Consider the following 25,396-nt stretch of genomic DNA (forward strand, 5'->3'; position numbering starts at 1 on the left):
TATGTCCTCTTCTAGAAGTTTTATGGCATCATGCCTTATATTTAAGTCTTTAAGCCATTTTGAGTTTATTTTTGTGTATGATATGAGTGTTCTAACTTCACTGATTTACATGCAGCTGTTCAGTTTTCCCAACACCACTTTCTGAACAGACTGTCTTTTCTCCATTGTATATTCTTGCCCCCTTTGTCGAAGACTGACTGTAGGTATGTGGGTTTATTTCTGGGCTCTCTATTCTGTTCCACTGATCCATATGTCTGTTTTTGTGCCAATACCACTCTGTTTTGGTTACTGTACCTTTGTAATATCATCTGATGTCTGGGAGAGTTATGCCTCCACCTTTGTTCTTTTTCCTCAGGATTGCTTTGGCAATTCTGGGTCCCTTTACAGTTCCATATAAATTTTAGGATTATTTGTTCTAGTTCTGTGAAAAAGGTCAGGGGTAATTTGATAGGGATCACATTAAATCTGTAGACTGCTTTGGGAAGTAAGGCCATTTTAACAAATTGATTCTTCCAATTGGAGAGTATGAGATATCTTTCAATTTCTTTGAATCATTTTCAATTCCTTTATCAATGTTACATAGTTCTCAGCATAGAAGTTTTTCACCTCTTTGATCAGGTTTATTCCTTTTTTTTTTTTGATGCAATTTTAAAAGTGACTTTTTTTACTTTCCCTGAAAGTTCTTAATTTGCGCTTTAGCTTATTACTCTTTAGAATAACACTTAAGTTTTTCTAATAGACATATCTTTTTTCAACCATTCCAACATCGCTATGATACAACTTCCTGTGTTTACATGCACACACACACTTTAGGATAAATCATTCAACTACAGACCAAATCACTTTCTGCTATAGTTACTTCTGGCTCAACATTTCTAAGCTACTGCTCATTTTTTGGTTATTTCTACAAAGATTAAAGCACATTTGTTTGTTCATTTTTTCTTAACAGACTATTCAAAGTAATTTGATTTCTATTTTTGGCTTTTTGAGTACTCAACCTCATCACATTTAAAAAAATTATCAATGAAGTTAATATGCTTGGTCATTTAAATAAGTGATTATGTGAACAAATTTGAGTCCAGGAAAGGAAGGTGAAGGGAAAAAGAAACAACCATTTAGTAAATATCTATTTGCAAATGTCTGGCACTATTTTTACAAGTTGTAGCTTCCATATAATACAACTTAAAGTTCCCCCAACTGTCACAACATCAGTATGACTGCTTCATAAAAGAATAAAATGCTTTATTTAAACCTGGCTCTGTTGTTCCTGTTCCCTCTTCAGCTACCAAATCACTACTTCAGAAAAACACTTTAAATATATCTGTAATCAGCTCTTCATAAAACTATGTTGATCAATATCTAGAATCTACATTTAATGACTGATTTGCCCGAAACCATATTAACAGCCCCACTTAAAAAAAAAAAAAAGAAAGCCAAAAGTTCACCTCATTCAATGAAAGTTTTAGTGTATTTTGTAAGAGGAAAATGCTTGTTTTCTCCTGGTTTGGGTTTATAAAGATAATCAGAAGACTAGTCAGGTGAGCGTGAGATAAGTTAATTCCCAATCTAATTACTAAATTTAACTACAAAGGCCCCTGTTTTTTGAAAGACATTGCCAGGTTCTTATTTATTCCCAAACACATTAGATCCCACACTCCAAAGCTTCTTAGAATATAGTATCTTAGAAAGGGAGGAATGTGGCTTCTTAAAAAACTGATAACGATGAAACAATTTCCCTTAGCAATCCCTGTTTGAATTTAATAAACTGATAGCCATTAATTTCTTCAGAGCTAATACCAGTTTTATGAAAAGAAAATAGTCCCCCTGTATAAAATTATCAAATAGACATGAATCCATACCACCAGAGTACAGAGGAAGTAGCCATCTGTTGTGAACAATAATAAATCTTTTTTCCCGTAACTATCCAGTTCATTTGCACACTAAATTTCTATCTTCCATCATTCAGCCAGGCATGTAATTAAAATATTATTTGTATGTATTTACTACCATAATCTACAGCCAGAAACTTATCCTGGGAAGACAGTATCACTGGCTCAAAGTTCCAAATATCAAATTTTGTTTTTAATTCTGAATTCCTGATCATCAGTTATCCTCATTTCCTATATATGATATTAGCCAATTACTATCCTAAAGTTATAATGAATACAAAATCCAAAAATGTCCATAAATTAATAAGTACTTAAAACACACTTACAGCATTGAAAAATGTAGTTTTAAGCTTTTATTCATATTTAAAATGACACACGTGGGGATGACCCTACGTCATCAAACCAAGCAGACTGAGTTCACATCACAATCAGAACTATTAAATTCTTTAAAATAAATACAAACCTCCCTCCTTCCAGATTCCATATACAGTCTTCGAAAAACAAAGAATTATAGAAAGAATTTAAAAAATCATCTCACCTCCACCATCCTAAGACACTACTGTTAACATTTTACCAAAAAATTTTAGACACTTCACAATATCAAGAGTGCCTATACCCAGTTTCACTGTGTGTACGTGTGTGTTATCAAAGTATGTCTATGATTGGTATGTGAACTTTACAGACCCTGGACAAGTTCACTACACCCAGATCTCCCAGCTCAGTTTTTCAGCTTTAAAGACTTCAGCTAAGAGGTTCTCAAACCAAGTAACTCAGAAATAGAGAACAGGTTCCCCATGAGATGTGGCAATAGAGATACTAAGAATCAGAAAAATCTATGAAGGCATCCTGAGAGTTACGACTACTAGGTATGTGGGATTACAGATGCTATGAAGAACCCGAAAGTGTTGTTTTATTTCTGCAGTTGAGCTTAAATTCTAGCAACATAATCTAACTTTAACCTACTCTCAGTTTCTGCATATACGGGCAAAACAATGAATGTAATGAAGAAGGACGAACACTATGAAAACAAGATGAATGACCCCAACTCTGTGGGTAATTTCCTTCACTAGGCACATGTTTCCTTCTCAGTTACGTAGAAACGCTATAACTTGGCTTAATGTTTGAGCTGCAACAACTTTCTAAGTGTGGCACAAAGGTAATTCAACGAATGATTAAAGGGTAAAACATAAACCAAAGAGTAGGGAGTCATAACAAAACTTCATCTTAATAGCATTTAACTGAAAACTCTCTAAGAGAGTATGGTCTCAGCAAACAGTCTAAAGATAAGGTTACAAATGAAACTCCAGATACACACACCTACACACACACACACACACACACACACACACACACATATTCATTCTTAAAAAATATGTACCAGAAGACAATGAAAATAATACCAACACGCTTATTTCAAGTCATCTTGATCTCAGATGTTATTTATATTCAGTCTCTAGCTCAACTTTAAGTTCCATCAAGGCAAGAAATATATCTGTATAGTAATACCCATTCAGACCTCACTTATTTATACTGGTAACTCAAATGATACAGAAAGAGTTTCAGACCATCTCAAAAGTCAGCTTATTTAAAATCTCCTAATTTAGAAATGAGATTAAGAAACAACTGCAGAAAAAAGAATAAGCCACTTTGAAAAAGCTCAGGCTCCTTTCCCCTCCCAAACTTAACAAGCAACATTTACTGACTATGGCTATGGTTAAAAATAATAATAATTAAAAAAATGTAAAGGAAGGTGACAGTCTTCTCCACACTGCTTGTTGTAGACAAGAAAGAACAACTGTTAGTACTAACACTGGACTGTTAAGTGCTGAAAGAGCAGACATGAAATAATGAAATCTTACTCCTTTGGTATCTGAGGCTACTGTATCATCAGTTTCAAGCAAGTAGTTCTTTAAGAACAGAGCCCATCTGTCATTCTCAGGGAATACTTGTATCATAGGGTATACAAGCTTATAAATCACTAGCACTTCAGCACAAGCTTTCACTTGAGGAAGAACTTATCCATGATGCTGTGGCAGAGGCACTTTTACACCTTCTTCCTATATGAAAGGAATGAAGAGATGTAGACAAGGACTAAAAAACAACTCTGAGAGCCCCAATTTTTCTGTGAAAATTTTATAATTTATAAATAAGCTGAATGTAAGATAACAAAGGATAATCAATATATGCAGAAAAACAAGAAATAAAATGAAACTGACCAAACAATAGCAAAATATTTTCACAGGAGTCAAAAGGATAAGTTTAAAAAAGTAGTAAGAAACAGGGTTCCAAACAAAAAAGGACAAAAATATGGCAGTAGCAAAAAGAAACAACAGTTTTTGTACTTAAGACTCAGAATTACATATTAAGGTCCACAGGAGTTTTAAAAATCCCTGAATATAGGGCTTCCCTGGTGGCGCAGTGGTTGAGAGTCCCACGTACGGCCAAAAAAAAAAAAAAAAAAAACAGGTAAAACTAATTCAAGCAGTTAGAAAGATAGGGTTGGGGGTAGTGATTGGAAAGGCACTGGCGGGGGTGGGGGATACTTCTGGGATGCTCGTAGTATTTTATTTCTTGATCTAGGTATTACTGGTTACACAGACATGTTCACTTTGTGAAAAGTCATCAAGCTGTACATCAGTGATTTGTGTGCACTTGTATACTTTCACCAAAACCTTAAGTTGGAAAAACTAATAGGGTCTTCCCTGGTGGTCCAGTGGTAAAGAATCCGCCATACAATGCAGGGGACGTGGGTTCGATCCCTGGTCAGGGAACTAAGAGCCCACGTGCCCTGGGGCAACTAAGCCCGCGCGCCACAACTAGTGAGTTCCCACGCCTCAACTAGAGAGCCTGCATGCCGAAAACTACAGAGCCCGTGCACCCTGAAGCCCGGGTGCAACAACTAGCGAGAGAAAACCCACACGCCACAACTAGAGAGAGAAGCCCACGTGCTGCAACTAAAGATCCCACATGCCTCAAAGAAGATCCCGCATGCTGCAACTAAGACCCAATGCAGCCAAAATAAATAAATAAATAAATCTTTAAAAAAACTAATAAAAATTATTTCTACAATTTAAATAACTATATGTAGTTATATACATAGTACATACACATACATATATATAAAGTTACATGTAGACGGTTTCTAATCAAATGACCATTGTTAATGTAAATGACCCATACATACTGTCACTAGTACCTGCTCAAATTCTCTTCTCTCCAAACCACCAATTCAAAATCACTCTTTTGGGGGGAAGAAAAAGTGAAACTTCAAGACAAATTTTAGGTTCAGAAGTAGTAGATAAGGAAAAATAAATATGTAAGGTAAGTGATTCTTGCAAAAATCTTCCACTCTCCCCCTCCTCTGATGTGCTCCTCTGAGGGAGCACTCCTACCCAAAAACTCTTTCTCCAAATTGCTTATTTCTCCTACTTCTACTGAGCTTAAAATATGAAAATTTGACCAAGTTATCAGTTTCTTAAAATGTAAATACATTTCAAAGGATTACAAAGATAACAGTCATTTGCACACAACTGTGAATTAGTTGTGTCTACGTTTTTAAATTGAGGCATAGTTGATGTACAGTATTACATAAGTTTCAGGTGTACAACACAGTGATTCAAAGTTCTGTGTCTACTTTTAACAAATAACTGTAAATAAGAAATTTCTTCTATATAAAGAAGGAAAATGAGCAATTCCACAATTTCTTTTATAATACAATTGGTTTGCCAAAAATACTAGATTTCAAAATATAGTGTCTTCACCCATCCCCATTTATTTTAAACAAGTCTTCTTTGATCTTCTCTGCCATGATACAAACTTGAGTGACTCCTACTTAACATTGTTGAATTCTACTCACTTCTAATTTTCCTTAAAGCCTGTTATTTTTTTCTTTTTTCAAAAAAGTAGATCAATTACTAATGACATATATATACACACCAACCCTCAAAACTATAATAGGATGGGCTTCCCTGGTGGCACAGTGGTTGGGAGTCCGCCTGCTGATGCAGGGGACGCGGGTTTGTGCCCCGGTCCGGGAGGATCCCGCATGTCGCGGAGCAGCTGGGCCCGTGAGCCATGGCCGCTGAGCCTGCGCGTCCGGAGCCTGTGCTCCGCGGCGGGAGAGGCCACGGCAGTGAGAGGCCCACGTACCGCAAAAAAAAAAAAAAAAAAAAAAAACTATAACAGGTGACTATGTCTTTCCTTTTCCCCACTCTCTTCCTCCTAAGTGTTAAGAGTCTCATTAAAGCCATGTGTTCTTACTTATACATATGTATGTATGTATACACATATATACACACATTATATATTTATATACTATGGATGCAAGATACAAAATCAATACTGGAGTGCAAAAAGAATTCTCATATCTAAACCCAAGTAGAGTAAGCAAACCAGTAAAGGTTAAACTCATGCAAGTCAGTTATCAACACATGGTACTAAAGAAACCAATACTAAAGGTTGAATCCACATAGTAGCCAGTTAATTCCACACAAACTTGCAGCAATCAAAGATTCTGACACAACCCAACAACCATCTGAGTGCTGAATGTACACTACGGGAAAACTGTGAAACTAAGATTATCACTGTTACCAGAAAAATAATTTTAAAGCACAGTTTCTTACTCCATTTCTATCACTAGAATTATTTCTAAGCTTTGAGAAAAGAGAAAAGAAGGCTCTCTTCACAAAAAAAGATGAATGGCATCTCATCTCTAATGATATGTGAAAGTATACATTAATGTTTTTTGGATTTTTTGGTTTCTTTTTGGCCACACCACGCAGTATGCGGAACTTCCTGGACCAGGGATCGAACCTGTGCCCCCTGCCCTGGAAGCGCAGAGTCTTAGCCACTGGACCACCAGGGAAGTCCCATTAATGCTTTTTAAGGTTTAGCCACCAGTTGAGAGAATAATGTTTTCTCCTTTTTTGAACACAGTCATACAGTTTTCCATCTGTCAGAAGGGCAGAACATTTGACAACTAGATTTTTAAAAATTGGGAGAATAAACAACTAACTTAAATGATTTGCATTTGCTTTTAACTATGCTATCTTATTTGGGGTGTTTTAAAATAAAAAATATACAGCACATTCATTTTCAAAGTAAAGTAAATATTTTCAATATTTGCCTTCAATTACAATAAATTACGCAAAGGAAGTCACATCGTTTCATTTTTCTATTTTCTAAGGATTAAGTTTAAGCACATTTTTTGTGTTAACCAAACTTATATAAAAACCCAAAGCTATGCATGTAAAGACACCAAGCTATGGTAAGAAAAGGATATTTAGTCTACAAACCTGTCAAAATTCCTACTGAAGTCTAATTTAACTCACATTTTTTCCCTTCCTGAAACAGTCCAGTCTATAACTATGAGCTAAAAAATGACTTAACACCCTTTATTCATAACTTATGAGTAATTCAAGGGAAATCTACCCTTCTTTGCACAATGAGTGCTTAGTGATCTCATCAACAAACTGGAAAAACATGTGGGCCAATCAGTGCAATCTCATCTGGAGACAAATCTACATGAGGTAAAATTCTGATCAGAAAGCTACTCAGAAAACGTGAAACCAAATGATTTAACAATCACTGGCATCGGACTACTGTATCTGCCTCCGACAGAAAAGATGGGATAAGACAGGGGACTGATGTGCTGCAAGGGCTAGGTTATTCCTTTCTGTAAAGGTGATGGAGATATTCTGCCAAATGCATTTCAGTACCTTCCCTTGTTTATGGAAAGACTAGGTGATGTAAACCAATTTCAAAATTCTTCTCTGCTACTTACCAAGCATATTCACTGCTATGTTAGCAGCCATCGTAGAGAATTGCTAAGAGGGATAGTATATAAGAAAAGTGTATGGCACAGACTCTAGTACGTAAGAAGAAACAGAGTCAATGTTTATTATTATTCCAAATACCCATTTCTTCCATTTTCTTATTCTCTTTTCAAAGAATATTTCAATTCATTAGATATAAGATTAGTGATTTATAACTGCAAATCAGTTTTCTCTGAGATTATACCACATCACCCAGACTGCATTTTGGGAATGACGGAAACTCTTTAGCGACTCATACACATTTTATCTCTTAGGTTTAGTTTTATAAATGGCTGCTTCAATTCCTTACTATTATTTTTAATATTTAAAAGAGCTGCCATTTATTGAGCATCTACCATATGCTAGGTACTTTACTAGGTACTTTACTATCTCTTATCTTTACAATTACTGTTAAGACAAGTGTTACCGTCCCTATTTTAAAGATAATAAAGCAAGGCTCAGAGAGGTTACATTGTTTGCCCCATGTCAAATAGCTCACTAGTGGTATAGCTAGGATTAGAACCCACATCTAGCTAGCTCTAACTCTGAGCTCTAGCCATCATATTACCCCCAACTGTCTCATCCCTTATATTTTGCTTCTTTATAATTTTATTTTCAGAGGGTAACAACTGCAATTTGGGGGTACCTTGCTTACAACCTCACATATTAACCAGAGTTCTCTGGAAGACAAGAATGTAATTTAAATGACTGATAAATTTGAGAAATGGGAGGTCTAAAACAGAGTAACCCTTCAGAGACCAATGGGACAAGACAGATACAAAATAAGGGTAACTTGTTAGGAATAAACGAGGGAACAATAAGAGACCTCAAGTTGAAATAACTCATTACTATAGATTGTTTATTTTCAAAATTAAAACAAATAGAAAAAAAAGACTGAGAAAATACTCACTAGCCTTGAATTCTGCCAAATTTAAGTTCAAGGGTCCTCACTAACTGGGTCTTTGTTGCCTTACCTGGTAGGTCTCCAAGCTGGTTGGCCTTTCCTCAGGTTTGCCAGAATTTCCAGTAAAGAAAGAGACCAACAGTATAGGGACAACCCTTCAGTCTTATCAGCAGAACTCTAACAACAGTATTGTCACTATCCCATTTCTATTCCTCAAATAATTTCTAAGTGTTGAGAAACAGGCCACACACACACATGCATACAGACACAGTTGAGTGGCATCTCTCTTCTCAGGCCATGTAAATATTTTGAAGGTTTAGCCACAAGATGGGAGAGCAGTGACCCACAGTACATAATTCCTAAAAGAGGAAAAATCAGGTTCCTTGTCCAGAACTCTTCTATCTAAAAAGGTTGCAGAAGTTCCTTATTCTGTAAGCAGTAGGAAGAACCCGAAGGTAAAATATAATGGGTTAAAACCCCACAGAAAAGTATAATTAGCACACATGAATAGAACACTAAGGAGTTTCCTGACTGCTGCATATAATATGTAGCTACATCAGAAATATTTTATGTAATACTATGTATATACTGAACTACTTCAAAAGTTCACTTAAAAAAAATGACTATAATTCCAGGATAATAGGTGAGATTTTAATCCCACAAATATGGGATTAAAGAGACTGATTATATTTTTACTCTATATAATTATTTCAGACTAGAAGTTAATAGCAAAATCCATTAATATATTGTATTCATTGAATTTCTTGAACTATAAATGATCACAGTTAAAATTTCAGCACTTCAATCTTATGAATTTCCCAATAACTAGAAAATTACACTTATTTTCCAAAACTTCCATATCAAGATTTTCAGAAGTCAAATTTCATCTTTTATTAAAACATAATAAATGAGAAATTAATAGCAGACATAATAATCAATCAATAGACTGATTCCAGGTAGGAGAATTTGGTAGCTGAAGGCAGGTTTAGGAAAGGGACTTCTGAATTTTAAATCACGTGCATTTAATACCTATTCAAAGTAATCAATTTTAACAACTAGAAACTGAAAATGCTCAGAATACATAGCACTTCTGCAGACTTGTAAGCTTTCCTCATACATACTTCTAAAAAAAGACTACCAAATAGATTTCAAGATAAAATCAGCAGAACAAGTTGCAAAAACTAAATCCTTTTAGCATTTTAAAAGAAAACAAATATATAAAATCCAACCCCACACTACTTTCAGTTTCACTGAATCTGCAATATATTATCAAAGGGTCCCTATGTGGAACACAAATTATTTTCTACCAGCTTAAAGTAGTATGTGAAATCCTAAACTCAGTATTTTAAATTAACAGCCTAAAAATGCTCATGATTTGTATTCCTTCTTTAGACAGTGGACCATTTCGGGTAAAATGAATGAAGAAAGCATTCCATGAAACACGGAGGCTGATTATTTCTCAATGTGGGGTGTAAGAAAATCTCCCCCAAGAAAGGCTTTGAAAAGTCCTCATAAGATTTCACTCCATAAGGCTGTTTCTTTCTTCTTTAAACACTGGCCATTACAAACATTCAAATACAAACGAGGTGTCAAGGAAGTTTTTAGACTAATTAACATGAGGGCAAAGAAGCAACTAAAAACCAGTTCTGACAAAATTTTTGCTTGAAAAAAACACTATCCTATAACTTTTATTACTATAAAAGCCTTAAGTCCACGCTTTACATGAAATAAGTGATTCTTCTATACAGATTGAATTAACTTAAGTTGCCTTGAAACAGTCTCACTTCAATTCCCTACTTGGAAAGCTGTCTGATGCACTATTATGTAACTCTATCCAAGACTCTAATGCAAGAGTTACATATCCATGAAAAGTTAGTAAAAAGTAAAACATGCACACGCACAACGTTAGCTGTAGTTTCTTCATTACCTTGTCAAAATTATGAAACCCAGCATATTTTCAAACAAACAAAAAACCTTTCTTATTTAAACCAGAAATAGTGACACTTTGCATACTCCATAAAACTGTTAAAATGAAAAGCATTCTTCTTGGCTAGCTTCTGATCATTATGCGAACTGTACATTTCAAATATAATCAAAATGCCAATTTTTAAAGAATGACATATCTTTTACATAAAACTAGCAAAATCTTTTTTATTTTAGTCTTTTAATTCATCTTAATGTTTCATTCATTTTGAGGCCGTTTATTTGCCCTCTCAAAGACCCATAGCATTTTCCCTGAAGGCTAATCATCAAGTTCTTTCCCCCTCTGTGCCAACATAGAATCTCCAGAACAGTTTCTACCAGCAGCAGCAAAGTAACAACCCTACAGTGAATATGATTTACCATTTGGTTGGGCACATACTGAAATTCTGATTCATGAACATCTTAGTCAGTTTATGGATATCAATGAAAAGAAAAATGACACTCTGGCATGTGACTGCCAACTACCAAGTCACTTTACTTCCGAAGGAAATAGACTTTAGTAGCTAATAATTTCAAACAAATGAAGAAAAGTGACTAAGATATAAGGACCTCAACTAAGTTTGAAAATACACACAAATCGTGAAAAGGAGATTCAGAATTAACATTTAAAACTACACAATGAGACTAAGTTTAGCTGAAAGGATCTGACCCATTGCTAATGTAATTAACAAATCAGTACATCTTGGAAAAGCTTACTTCTAGCAATAGAATCCTTATTATGACTTCAATCCAGTGTCATTGTTTTTTCAAAAAATAATTAGTCAACTCTATTACATATAGTACCAATTCTGGAAGGAGACTTGAATATTATTTCAATGGAACACAGGAGAACCCTGATATGCAAATGTAAAAGGAAATGTTGAAACTACAAATATTTTTAATTTACAAAAAATTTGTAAATGTATCCAAGAATCATTAAAACACATTACCAATAATGTTGCACAAGACCTCTAACTGGCTTGAAACATCACATTCTTTCAAGCAACATATAGAAAACTGCTTTCACAAGGACTATCTGTAGCAGTGACTAGTGAAAACCCTTTAAACTATTTTTCAGATTATCATCTCCCTCTTTCATTTGTTAAGTATTTTGATCAAGTACAACAATGAAACAATTTTTAAGGAAAGAATGTATAATTTTAAAAAGGCATTTAATCTTAATTCCCTTAATCAAAGGAGGTGTGACAACCAACGCACGTAAAATTAACCTTAATCCGCCAACGAAAACACGCAAAATGTCTCCTAACAATTCCCCTCCTCCTTAAAACAACCGTATACATAAATATGGTACTGACCTCCACCCCCACTGAGAGCAGCTAATAAACAGAATAGTTGCATTTGGAGACCAAGGTGCAACACCCCACCTCCTGAACCTCCCCAAATAACCACATCTTCAAAGTAGAACTGAACATTATTTTTGCTGAAGCAAGAATCCAACCCTCCGGAGCCTCAGCCCTTAGACAATGGTGGTTACCAGACAGAGCTGCACAGTTGAGTCCAAATGACACATTTCACTAGGCCTTGGACACAACACACACACACACACACACACATATGCACACACACTCTCTCTCCCAAGGGGCCAGTTCTAAGGAAGGGGCGTTCAAATCCCACTGGGAGATGGAGGGGTAGCACAGTGGCCTGGGGGTACGCCGGGGGCGAGGGACAGGCGAGAGGGGTGTAGATAGAGCGTAAGGGTAACTGCACTGCACGCGAGGGAGGGGGCTGGAAATGGCCGATGGATTCTACATTTACTTAAAGGTCTTGATTTAACGGGTCCTTCCCGGGGGTTCTGTAACTAAAGCCAAACTGCGCAGCAAACATCGTGGGGCTGGGAGAAGAGAAGCTGCTCCCCCTACCCCGTGACTTAGGGAGGGGGGCGGGGGAAACAAGTTCCCCGGCCAACACCACCGACCACTCCGAGTCCCCCTCTCCCCTCCTCCACAGGAAGGGGGAGGCTAACAGAGAAAAGGGGGAAAAACAAGTTCCCCAGCCAGCCCCAACCACCCGATCACTCCCAGCCGCTCCCCCCACCTCCTATTAGAAACGGGAGACCAAACCGTGGAAGACTGCCGAGAAGGGGGAAATCCCACCCTTCGCTCTTCCCCCACCCACCAACAGACTCCTGCGGGGTCCGTGAGGGAGCCGAGAAGCCAAAAGGATGGGTGGGGGGAGAGGGTGCCGAGCCCCCGAAACCAAACAAAGCGCGGCCTGAGCTAGAGCCCGGGCGAGTCGGGAAGCCGTGGCTTTTCCTGCCGGCCGGGGCCCAAGCCGGGCTGACACTGCGGCACCGGGGGACCCACCTCCGCTCAGCCTCCGTCTCCCACTCCCGAGCGCACAGGCCGCCCCCGCCCCGGCTTCCCTTCCCGCGGGTCCCGGTCAGCCGGGCGCCCGACCCGGCGGGCGGCGGGGAGGGAGCGCGGCCTTACCCCGCTCGCCGGCGTTGTTCCGCTCCTGGGGCAGCGGCGGAGGCGGCGGTGGCGGCGGCGGAGGCTGCTGCTGCTGCTGCTGCTGCGGCGGCGGCGGAGGCTGCTGCTGCGGCGGCTGCTGCTGGGGCGGCTGCGGCGGCGGCTGCTGCGGGGGTTGCTGCTGCTGCTGCTGTTGCTGCACCGGGCGCGGCCGCGACACTCGCCTGGGTCTCCGGTTGGCGGCTCGGACGGAGTTCATTTGCCGGGCTGAGGTGGCGGCGTCGGCGGAGGGACACACACACGCACACGCACCGCGAGCTCCGGGGCAGGAGAAGGGGGTGGGGAGAGGGGGGAGGAAGGAAAAGGGGTGAGAGGAAGGGGAGATGGTAAGGGCGGAGGAGCGAGCAAGACCCCGAGTCAAGAGAAAGGCCCGCGGAGACAGACAGAGACCGAGCGAGGCCCGGCGGGCGGGCCTGACGCACGGGGAAGGCCGAGGCCGCCGGGCGGGGCGGCGGCGAGGGACGGAGACAGAAAGACGGGCAGAGCGAGAGAAAGAAAGAAAGGGCGTCCGCCCGCCTGGGGATCCCGAGGCGAAGCGCGGCGTCGGTGGCTGAGGAGACAGACCCCGGTCCCGCCGACTCCCGAGCGGCGTCTCCGGCGGCGGGGGGAGTGGGCGGGCGGGTGAGGAAGGGAGAAGGAGGAGAAGAGAGGGAGAGAAGGGAGGGAGGGAGCAGGGGGCGCCCGGCTCTTTTTTTTTTTCCTCTTCCTCCCCCCCACACCCCCTGAAAGAGATTTCTGAGAGGAATTTTTTCTCTCTTTCTTCGGCCTCTTCTCTCTCCTCCCCCCCTTCTCTCCTCGGCGAAGGGGAAATGAGTGTGAAGGGAGGAGATAGGGGGAAAAAGAGGCGTCGTCGTAACTCCTCCTTAAAGGAGCCTTTCCTTCTCCTCCTCAGCCCCGTCGCCGCTGCTTCTGCTGCTGCTCCGTGGCAGGAGGAGCCATTGACACCGCCGGAGCCGCCACTCGCCCAGTCGGTTCCTCCCCGCCGCGGGGCTGGTTAGGGGCGCGGGGGAGGGCCGCGGGGCGTCGGGGGAGGGGCGAATGGGCGGGGAAGTAGAGGGGCGGGGATTCCGGCAAAGCAGCCAATGGAAGGCGCTCATACAACCTTCGGGCCAATGGGGCCTCTGCTCTTATCGCCAAGTCCCTTCCTTCAACGCCCTGTTTCCTCTCTCGGGTTTCCTCCCTCCCCAGCCAAGGAGGGGGAAGGAGGAGAGGGGGAGTGTGGTGGGGCGGGTGATAATGGGGAGGTATCAGGGCATATAATAGAGCGGGGGTTGGGTGAAGAGAGCGCTAGTGCGTAGCGACGATTCTGGGAGAGGAGGTGCTCGGAGGAAAGGGCGGGGGCTGCTGATGTAATGGGGAGAAGTGATTAATCCTTCAGTTCGCCGTTTCAACCTCGGCCCCCCCCCGCCCCCCGCTCGATTTTTTAAAGCGGAAAAAAGAAGTAGAGCGAGGTAGCCAATCTTTGTAACTTGGGTTTTTTGTGGTAGGTAGGTCCAAAGTCTGAGCTGTAGGGAGCGCTAGAGATTCTGTGCCCTTTAGTCAGGCTGAGGGTATTTGCAAACCTTGGAGATCCACTTTACCGAGCTTGGAGCTTGGTAACCGAAGTTTGGAGTCGGTTCCTAATCGTAGTCTAAGAGGAGTCACCTAAATCTTGAAAAGGTTTTGGTCAATAGGCAATAGACCTTTGGTCAATTTACTTTGGAGACGTGGTCTGTATAATGTTTGGGGGAATAATATGTGAGAAAAGGAGAGAAGTAAATGTGTTGAGGTTGTGTTTGTTTTGTTTGTTTGTTTGTTTGTTTAGATCTCACAAACTCAGAAAAAGAAGAAACCCCAAGGGGAATTATCTTTTGTATCTATATCTGGTCCCCTCAGCATAATCTGTCCCTAAGGAAAACGTGTTTTTATTCCCTAGCTGCCGTTGTGATGACTGAAAAAGTATCCTTTCTTAATTCTCTCCGCTCTCTTTTGTTTATCACTTTATGGAAATGATAAAACCGGCAGTTTACTGATTCTCTGATTTTCGACCTTTGGGTGATTTCTTTCTCGTTTGAGTTTGATCAATTGCTGTCTTAGGTTTGAGATGGATGGCTAAGGGGTTACAAAGTACGATAAGGGAAGTAAGGGTGAGGGGGGAAACTGTATTTTGGAAGTGGGGAGCGGGGCAGGGAGAGCCAGTATTATTGTGTAGGGTGTTTGAGTTCCGGATTTGATATGTGCCTCTAGGCAAAATACTTTACCCTTCTAGGTATCAGGGTCCCCTCACCTTTTAATAAGAATTTACTTTGGATTACATAATCCTGTTTTCAATTTTTTTCAGTTCTGTAATTTTGAGATGAGCTCTCTTTGGTCCTGAAAATGGAGAAACTTAGATCTAAGTTTCCTTTTCAAGAAAAAGTTTGAGGAGGGAGACTTAGAAAACAACTGAAGAACTGCAGATTTTTATGGTTGTTAGCAAGGTGCAAATGGGTAAAATTTTAGATTTGGTTCAAATAACTGTAGGGGAAGACAGGAAAATTACATGTTATCATCCATATTATAAGTGGATCCATAATTCTGATTCTTTCTAAAAATTTAACTTTTTTTTCAGAAAGCATTTAGTAGTTCCTTATGTGTATCCATTGCTATGTAAGGTGCTATGGGAGATAGCAAAAAGTAAAATAAAATGCAAAATTTGGGGCATAGTTTGTATTTTGGTATGGCAGAGTTGATTTAGTTAATTCAGATGTACAAAGAAAACATAGCTTATTTTCTGTAATTTTTATCCTTCTTGAGTCCCCACATTATCTCTTTTCTTTTATAGGTAGATGCTGAATCTTACAGATTTTATTTCCCCACCTCCCTCCCATTCCAAGATATATATGGGAGTTGAGGGATGCTGTATAAGGTATACATAGATGGAGTGTCTTTCACATCTTCAGCATCCTAGATTTCTAAGTTTATTACGACAGTTCTCAGGCATGTGGCAGTAGGATGCCTTATTTTAACAAAACCAGTATATTATGACAATTTTCTGATAGGTGGAAGTAAAGTGTCAGGATAAAGGGAGTGCCTTTTTCTAATTCACATAGTAACTAGTGGGCTGGTAGAAGCCTGAGCGATGGGAAAGCTGACATGACCTCAGGGAAAGGCCCTGTGCCATGCATGCCAGTCCTTGTGTTGTCCTTTGGTATGGAGTGTCTGGTATACTCTGAAAGCAGAACTGTTAGCCTTAGAGATAAAACTGCTCATTTTGTCCTTTTGAGAAGTTGTGCTGCTTCCTTTGCTGAAGTCCACACTGAACCATTTGCCTTATACACTGCAACCTCTGTACTGACCCCAGGCCTCTGCAGGTCCATTGATCCTCATGATGCTATTCCGTCTTCTCACTGAGACATATGGGAACTTCTGGATTCCCAGAATATCCCGCGTAGGCCTTGATGAGCCAGGAGCTTTGCTTCAGGCTCATCTGTTGAGCCACCTCCCTCCACCAATGTTGCATTATTCTCCCTATGTCATGTTGAACATGACATAGGCTGAAAGCAGAGTTCCTGGAACACTCAGCCTCTCACAGGCATGCCTGGAGAAGCAAACCACTATCCCCATTTTTCTTGGATTACCCTATATCTATAAATACTTCAACTACATACCTCCAATTCTAGTTTTCATGCTGAGAAGGGACAGGAAGTAAGCACACTGGATCTGACTACCTTTTTCTGTCCTTCTTTCCATCATTTTTTAGGGCTCCAAGAGATGGATTTTTCTAACCCAACATTGTAAATCAACTATCTTTCAATAAGAACGTTTTGAAAAAGAGGTGGATTTTTATTCTTCTTGTATGACAAGAGCTTTCCTTATGCACCGTATCCTCTTCATTCTTGTGATGGCATCTGCTCTGCTCCCTCTTTCGGAGCCATGATAGCTGATGGAGTGCAACAGAGAAGTTAGTTTAACAATAGTGGAATATCTATTGGGAGATATTAAATATCCTATCCCCATATCACGGGTTCCTACATATTTTTAGTTTATCTTACAGGATTAAATGTGAGAGACTTCTTTGTGAAAAAGTGTTCAAAGCCATCTTAAAATTGTGGAACTTGGGAGTTGTTAGAACGGGCCTTGGAGATCATTTAATTCTCATTTTTGTATTTGATAGATTAGGAAACAGGTTCAAAGAAATGAGATGACAGGACCAAATCCCATAACTACTTGGTGGCAAAGTTAATATCTGCACTAGACTTAGTGCCCTTTCCACTCACAGATATTATAGACTCTTAATTCTTCCAGTGAAAACCTAAAATATTCCAGATGGTTTTAGCCATCGCCAGGTCCACCTGTGTTAGCAGATAATCCTGTCAATTAGCTGCCACAGAAGTTATGTGTGAGAGAGAAAACAAGAGAAAAAGGGGATTTTTATTTGGGGTAGGAGTCTTCCAGAATGATTTCAATATACACTTAGCATAATTTCAGAGGACTAAACTCCCTCAGGGTTTGCTCTCTCTTCAAGAATATTTGTGTTTGTTTTTTCTCAACTAATTACTGGTGCTTAACAGGTTAGTGTACTTAAAATCATTTGTTTATAAAACCTATCACAATAGGAGTGTGGAAAAAATAAGCCCTTTCATCATTTTAATACCTGACAGGTGATATTTACTGTGATTTTTAAATGATAATTTTTACCATTTCAAAGATTCAGCTTCCCCTTTCTCTGTCATTCCATCATCTAGTCCTAAGCCATCAGCACTCAGTCAGTTGCATAAGACACCTGAAAACTGCTCACTCCTTTTATGTCATTTAGGAAATTAGTCTGATCTGAATACGGTTTTCCTGGAGGAATAACCAGCTGTTTAAAATATCCTTGTTAGAGTATGAATGACTTATCTCACTAAGCTGCAAAAATTCATTCTTTAGTACATGCTCAGATAATATTTTATCAGGAAGTGAAAATTAACTTGGAACTAAGGATTTAAATGTAATGTATATGTGGGAAAACCTGGTAAGCATGCAATCAAATGATCCTCATAATAGAGGTTATCTTTAAAAAAATTATAGAATCTAACTTTAATACCTTTCCCTGTGGAATAATAGAGACGTAGCCCTATTAAAAGAAATTAATTATGTTCAAGATTTAGGATGGGTTGTGATAGACTGTTGTAAATCTTTATTTTTGCTTTTTAAAAGGAGAACCCAATTTCGAAGCATTGAGAGATGACTAGGCCAAACAATAAAAGGGTGTTGTATTATGAAAGGACTGGTACGTGACTGAAGGGTGGGCAGATACGAGTGAAGACCGTGATGGGGCTCTGCCACTTACTGGCTGTCTGATCTTGAGCAAATTACTTAACCTCTCTGTGCTTCAGTTTCTACATCTGTAAAATGGGTGTGATAATAGTCCTCATTTCATGGAATTGTTGTGAGGATTATAAGATGCTTAGAACAGTGCTTGGTGTGTAGTAGGAGCTCAGTAAACTATTAGCTGTTATTGTCATTGCTGTTGGTATTGATGTTATTTCAGGCCCTACTTGATTTTCAAGATTACACAGACATTATATGTAGCGAAGTAGGTATGGCTCTTGTTATAAGAAAGTATGTCTAGAAAATTAATGGTATTAGAAAAATATTTTAAAGGTACAGGGAAGACAACACCAAAAAGAAAGAGTCAGGCAGAGCAACAATAGGTAGAGATCAGGCATGGGTGGAAACTGATGGGAGAAGACCTATGCAGGATTGTCTCCACTCAAGCAATATTTGAACTGAGGATCTTGTGGCAGATGCAGAATATTCTGACATTTTTTTCACTATGGGAGCCTCTCAAGAGAGAGTCTATGGAGTATGTCAGGAAACAAATGCATGGGCCTAGAAAGAGAAAGAAAGGAAGGGAGGGAGGGAGGGAGGGAGGAGGGAAGGAAGCGAAGATAAAAGAATGCAGCTGGAGGTTTATCTGTGTTATTGAAAGAACTGGGCCCATTTAAGTAGTATGTTAAAATTTAAAAACTCAGGCCTCAGGACTTCCCTGGTGGTGCAGTGGTTAAGAATCCACCTTCCAATGCAGGGGACACGGGTTCAATCCCTGAAGCCCACACGCCACAACTAGAGAGAAGCCTGCGCGCGGCAACGAAAGATCCCGCGTGCTGCAATGAAGATCCCGCATGCCGCAACTACGACACAACACAGCCAAATAAACAAATAAATATTAAAAAAAAAAAAAACCAGCAACTCAGGCCTCCATGAATGGAGTAGGAATTATAGAAAGAAATGGAACAGAAGTGGAAAAAGAAATGGCAGAAAGTAATACGTGAAGTGGCACAAGTCACTCAAGGACTAGAGAATTTGAAAGGTAAAGGAAGAGGGCTTTAGAGGAGCACATGTCAGAGGATATATTAGACCCTCTATGATCCTGAGATTATGGCCTATGCAAGCATCAGTAGAAGCTTCGGATTCAGGAATTTGTTGAGTGATAATCCAGCTAAGATACATTTTAGGAAAGAGGATCTTGGAAGCAAGGTTAATACACCTAAGGGGTTCTAGAACAGGATACAGTGGCAGCAACTGTGTCATAAAGTTTAAAAAGACTTGGGGTCCTACTGGAGATGGACAAATACGCTGAGAAGATCAGATATAAGGCTATAAGCATGGACTGCAGGGATGCCTATTATCAAATGTGCCATGCTGCATTCACTATGGAAAAGGAAGCTATGTCACTCAACAGAGACCAGGCTCAATTTAACACTGGGCTTCCAGGCCAGAAACACCAGATTCAAAAGGGAAATGGAAACAGAAGTGTTCAAAACATGGGAAGGATATCAAGAGAAAGAAAGAAGATTTGGGTGTGATCTAGTAGACACTGAAGATGCTACCACTGTAAACCTCCCCATGTCTCTGTACCCAGTTGGGCCCTATGCCCATTCTTGAGTTAATCTCTGGCAAGCATGAGGGGATTACTCTTAGGCCAATCAGAATTGCCCCTGAAGCTTCAGATGTGGTCAGCTGGACAGAGGAGATGTGGGTCCCTTTTTGGGAGAAGGAGGAAGATGTTATGTAGAAAGTCAACCCTGTCCTTATTAAAAGCAGCTATGTCCTATGTCACGGTTAACCTCTCGATGGGAAATTTATCCCATCTGAATTTAAATTCACATATAGTAGCTGGAAAACTGATGTGTTCTAATAGGCACCCTGGCATGGCGAAAACCAAAATGATGTTCTCCATTTTTTGTTCCCTGTGCGTTATTCCCCTTCTCCCAGATAACACTAAGTCTGCTGCAATCTCTAACAGGCAACAGCAACGAGGGTCCATACACTGGGTTCTAGGAATATCATTTTGTTTGCAAAATGCTGTTACTGCAGGAGTCACATTTGTGTTTCCATTTATGGGACACAAGATATTCGGGTGGATTACTTCAATTTTGATGGTACTGAAGGTGCTACACCCATGGTAATGGAAGAAGGCTCAGAGTGCAGTGGCGGCTGAGGGAATCCAAACCCCAAGGCATTTGAGGGAGAATCTTCTGACAGAGACTGAAAAGATCAGGAAACTAGGGAGAAGAGTAATTGCACTTTACGGTTTTTGGAGTTTAATTTACACTAGGAAGAAGAATTCATTTTGGGCTTGACTTTCTGTGGTAATTTAATAATGGGGAGGGTTTCACATTATTCCACTTTCAACCATTCTTTGTTGTTTTATTTGGACTTTTAAAAGTATCTTCTCTGTTGACCAGTTTTGGACAATATTATTAGGCATAATTTCAGATGGGAAATAAACTAGGGAGTGAATTTTTTTTTTGATAGGTAAGAAGTGGATTTATTTAGAGAGAAACACACTCCACAGAGAGTGTGGGCCATCTCAGAAGGTGAGAAAAGCCGGGATTGAATATTTAGCCTAGGGTACAGGACAGCCCTGAAGCTAAATTGATTAATGACCTGTTATGACCCATTACAGAAACTCTTTGGAGAACTAACTTAGCTGTGCATCTCATTGGTCCCAGGAAGTTACAGTGAGGAGCAGTGGTAGTAAATGAAGAAGCTGCTAATCTCTCCTAGTTGGACAATCCTGGCTGAACTGCGGTTCGATTATTAAGGCCCTTTGTTAAGGAGAGAATAAATAATGGGGTATGCGGGGTGTTGTGTAGCATCTCTCCTTGAATTTCTGCCAGAGCTCATGAAGGAGGAAACTTCCATCTAAGCTTCTGCCTCTATCTACCCTCTTATTAGATGTACCATATGGAAGAAGTGACTAGTCTGGTCAGAGACTCTGGGGATACTTCCCTAGAGGGAGGGATCGTGACACTGAAAGACACTTTCCTTTCGTATAGATCCTAATGTCTGCTATTTCATTTCCTACCCCAGGAGCAGCAGGCTGTTTGCATATACTTTCTCCATGTAGTAAGCAAATCAAGAGGAGGGGTGAGGGTAAAGGAGTGAGGGTGGACTACTCTGCTAAGGAAGCTTAATCTTCCTCCTTTTTCCTCTTGATTCCTAAGTTCGTGGGTCTGGCAGTCCAGTCTCATCCTGGCACCTGGTCAGGTAGGTGGACTTAAGCTCAGCTATTAATACCTAAGAACCTGAGTCTTATTCTTATCCTTACTCTTACTCTTCTCTCTTCTGGCGCACTTGAGGAGGTCACAGGACTTAGATTTGGGATTGGAAAAGCAAGAGGCCTCACTTAGATCTCTTGGCCTCCACCCAGCCTTGACTCAAGCTTCACTTTAAGTTGTATACTTCCTGCTTACTAATAAAATGGTTCTGGGGTTCTCATTGGGACATAGTACAGGTGTGCATACTCCCTCAGGTAAGCCAGCCAGAAGAAGAGGTGGGGGTAGGATTTGAGTTTGGTATTCTACTCCAAATTTCTAACACAATTTTTGGGGACAGATGGTTATTTTCTACATTTTAAAGCCATGGACATGTCTTACAAGAGGTTGTCTAGCTCAGAAATTCCCAAAAGAAAAATGAAGAAAGAATAAGAACTTCAGAAAAGTTAGAACTGTTTTTGTGATATATAAACTAGAAAAAAAAAAAGAACTTGTAATATTCAGTATATTTTGAGTAAGACTTTGTGGCTGTAATTTACCTCTATGCTTGATGAGTAATACTGCTATTCAAGTTCCAGGTGATGTAAAAAATGTAAAATGAAAGACAATTCCAAATAAGTGGAAATATTGTTATATTCAATGCATGTAATAAATTCTTTATTTTAACCATAACGAGCTATACATTTTATATTAACAGAAAACAAATTTTTTTCTGCCCTCAGCTATTTAAAGAATATTAGCTTGAGGGGGTGCCAGCTTGCTCCTTTTCCCAGGTCTCCCACATGACTTGAGCCAGTCCTTTCTCAGTCTTTCCCTCTATCATGTGTCTAGTGTTGCTTAGTTTGTGCCACCTACTGCCCAGCTCTCAAATTCCATGGCTCTTTCTGAAAAAGATAAGCTATTTAAGGAATGATGAGGGTGGAGAGGTGGACAAGGGTAAAAACTGCAGAGATAAGTAGACCCACTACATACCTATGAGAATGGCCAAATTGCAGAACACTGTCAGCACCAAATGCTGGGGAGGATGTGGAGCAAAAGGAATTCTTATTCATTGCTGGTGGGAATGCAAAATGGTACAGCTTCTTTAAAAGACAGTTTCGCAGTTTTTTACAAAACTAACTATACTCTTACCATATATATGATCCAGCAATGACACTCCTTGGTATTTACCCAAGGGAACTGAAAACTTATGTTCACACAAAAACCTGCACACAGATGTTTATAGCAGCTTTACCCATAATTGACAAAACTTGGAAGCAATCAAGATATCCTTCAGTAGGTGAATACATAAATACGTGGTATATCCAGGTAATGGAATATTATTCAGCACTAAAAAGAAATGATCTATCAAGCTGTGAAAAGACATAGAGGAACTTTAAATGTGCATTAGTAAGTGAGAGAAGCCAATATGGGGACTTCCCTGGCGGTCCAGTGGTTAAGACTCCGTGCTTCCAATGCAGGGGGCATGGGTTTGATCCCTCGTCAGAGAACTAAGATCCCACATGCTGCGCGGTGCAGCCAAAAAAAAAAAAAAAAAAAGGGAAAGAAAAAAAGAAGCCAATATGAAAAGACTACACACTGTGTGATTCCAACTTTATGACATTCTGAAAAAGTTAAAACTATGGAGATGGTAAGAAGATTAATGGTTGCCAGGAGTTAGGGTGGAGGGAGGGATGAATGGGCAGAGCACATATGATTTTTAAGACAGTGAAACTACTCTGTATGATACTATGATGGTGGATTCATGTCATTATATATTTGTCCAAACACATAGACTGTGCAATACCAAGAGTGAACCCTAATGTAAACTATGGACTTTGGGTGATAATGATGTGTCAATGTAGGTTCATCACTTGTAACAAATGTATCACTCTGATGGGGAATGTTAATAATGGGGGAGGCTATGCACGTGTGGAGACAGGGGGTAATGGGAAATATCTATACTTTTTGTTCAAATTTGCTGTGAATCCAAAACTGCTCTAAAGAAGTAAAGTATTAGAAAAAAATGCAAAAAGCAAACTTTTTTTCTAAAGGAGAGAAAAAAATTCAGTTTTCTGTTATATTTTCCAAAAAAGCTATATTGCTAAACAGATTATCCACACATATGATGGACATTCACTCTCCAAATGCTGCTCTAGAGAGAAAAGGGTGATAAGCCTCATACATGTGTCAACAATGTCAAATGACATTGGCTCTATGGGGCTCCTGCCACTGTCATTTCTATTTAGTGAATCATTAAGGTCAGCACTTAGATTTATTTATAAAATAACTGTTGAGAAAATGTTAGTGTTTTTGTTTACTACACAGCTGGAGAAGGGGCCTTGGTGTGGAGGTCAAGGTTTGGGGATATGAAAACATTGGGGAGTCTTACCCAATCCATTCTCATAACTTCCCCTCCCCCATTTCAAGGCAGCCTCTGACACTAGAAATTTACACTTACGGAAATTGAAAATTAGTGAACTGATCTTTTTGTATAAGTAAAACCCTCCAAGCTACTACTTACCTAGGATCACAAATGAAAGGAGTCAGACTTTTGAAAACAAACAGATCAACAGATTAAACATCCTCTAGAGTTCTAATAGCCCTAGTTAAAAACGCTTAGTTAAAAAGTAAACAATTAAGAGATACTCATCAAAGGTGGATAGCTTTTAGCACAGAGGCTTGTAATTTGGGGGTGTGGGGGGCTGGGGGACACTACTTGCAATCCATCTTGTCCTAACAAGAAGGTAATAGAGCTCTCCAGTCATTTCAGAACTCATTTAAAGGGCCAGGCTTCACCACAGGATATGTATTCTTTGTGACACAGATCATCTTTATTATGTGACTTATTTTAACGAATGCTTAATATAAAATTGAGGGTATTTTTGTTTTAAAATATAGTTCATTATATTCACTAAAGGTTAGAATCCTTTTGGGAAGTAGGCAGGGCAACGATTGCTCACCTACAAACCAGGTTAGGGCGAACAAATACAACCAGATATTCTTGAAGTCTCCACTGATAAGCCCCTTTTCAAACGCTACTTCTTGAACCTAAATGTTTTCCCCTATTCCCTTTGACTCCAACCTCTAGTGTCCTACCTTTGATAACTTGGATTCTGATCTCTTTTTGTTCCTTACCTTGTTTCCTGTTTGCTGGATCTGCTTCTCCCAAGGTCCTTCCTAATCTCTATGTTGTGGACCCTGGGCCGGAAATTTGACCAAGATTTCCTGTTTCCTTGCTTGATAATTTATTTTGGCACTGTAATGAAGTAGAAAAAAACATGAACTTTGCAGTCCAGCAGACATGGGTTTAAATCCTGACTATACCACTAACTGGTAGTCTGCTTTGGGTAATGCACCTCTCTGAGGATCAGTTTCCTTTTCGGTAAAATGAGGATATTAATGCCCACCTTAAACTATGGTTGTGATTGGAAGTAGATAGTTGCACAACATTATGTCACTGAATTGTGCAGTTAAAAATGGTTAAAATGTGATATTTCATGTTATGTATATTTTACCACAATTTTTAAAAAAGAAAAAAACATGGTTGTGAGTATTAGTCTCCGTGGAACCTCCATTACAATGCCTGGCACATAGTGGGCTCTCAACCAGTAACAGCTGTACAGCATAGAATATTTTACGTTGCACGTAACAAAAAAGCACAACTCAAACTGTTTTAAACAATAAAGGGATGTACTGATTCATGAAATTGAAAGTCCAGAGGTAAGGTAGGCTTTGGCTTAGTTTGTCATTCAGAACCGTTTCTCTAGGTCTTCAGTCACTACAGGCTCAGCTGTATCACTAAGGGCTCAGATTCTTTCCATCTTTCCATCTTTCTCTGTCTTCCTCAGTG

General features: G+C 39.9%; 1 protein-coding gene across 1 annotated transcript in view; it reads right to left on the reverse strand.

Annotated features, from left to right (window-relative positions):
- Positions 1-14,050, reverse strand: part of FBXO11 (F-box protein 11) — a 102,430-nt gene extending 88,380 nt beyond the window's left edge. Inside the window, exon 1 of the mRNA XM_060117814.1 lies at positions 13,019-14,050. Coding sequence (XP_059973797.1) covers positions 13,019-13,256 — 238 coding nt within the window. The 5' untranslated portion in view covers positions 13,257-14,050. The remainder of the gene's footprint in view (positions 1-13,018) is intronic.
- Positions 14,051-25,396: the final 11,346 nt, after the last annotated feature.

The sequence above is a fragment of the Mesoplodon densirostris genome, chromosome 14 (assembly GCF_025265405.1).
Source record: "Mesoplodon densirostris isolate mMesDen1 chromosome 14, mMesDen1 primary haplotype, whole genome shotgun sequence".
NCBI classification, from domain to species: domain Eukaryota; kingdom Metazoa; phylum Chordata; class Mammalia; order Artiodactyla; family Ziphiidae; genus Mesoplodon; species Mesoplodon densirostris.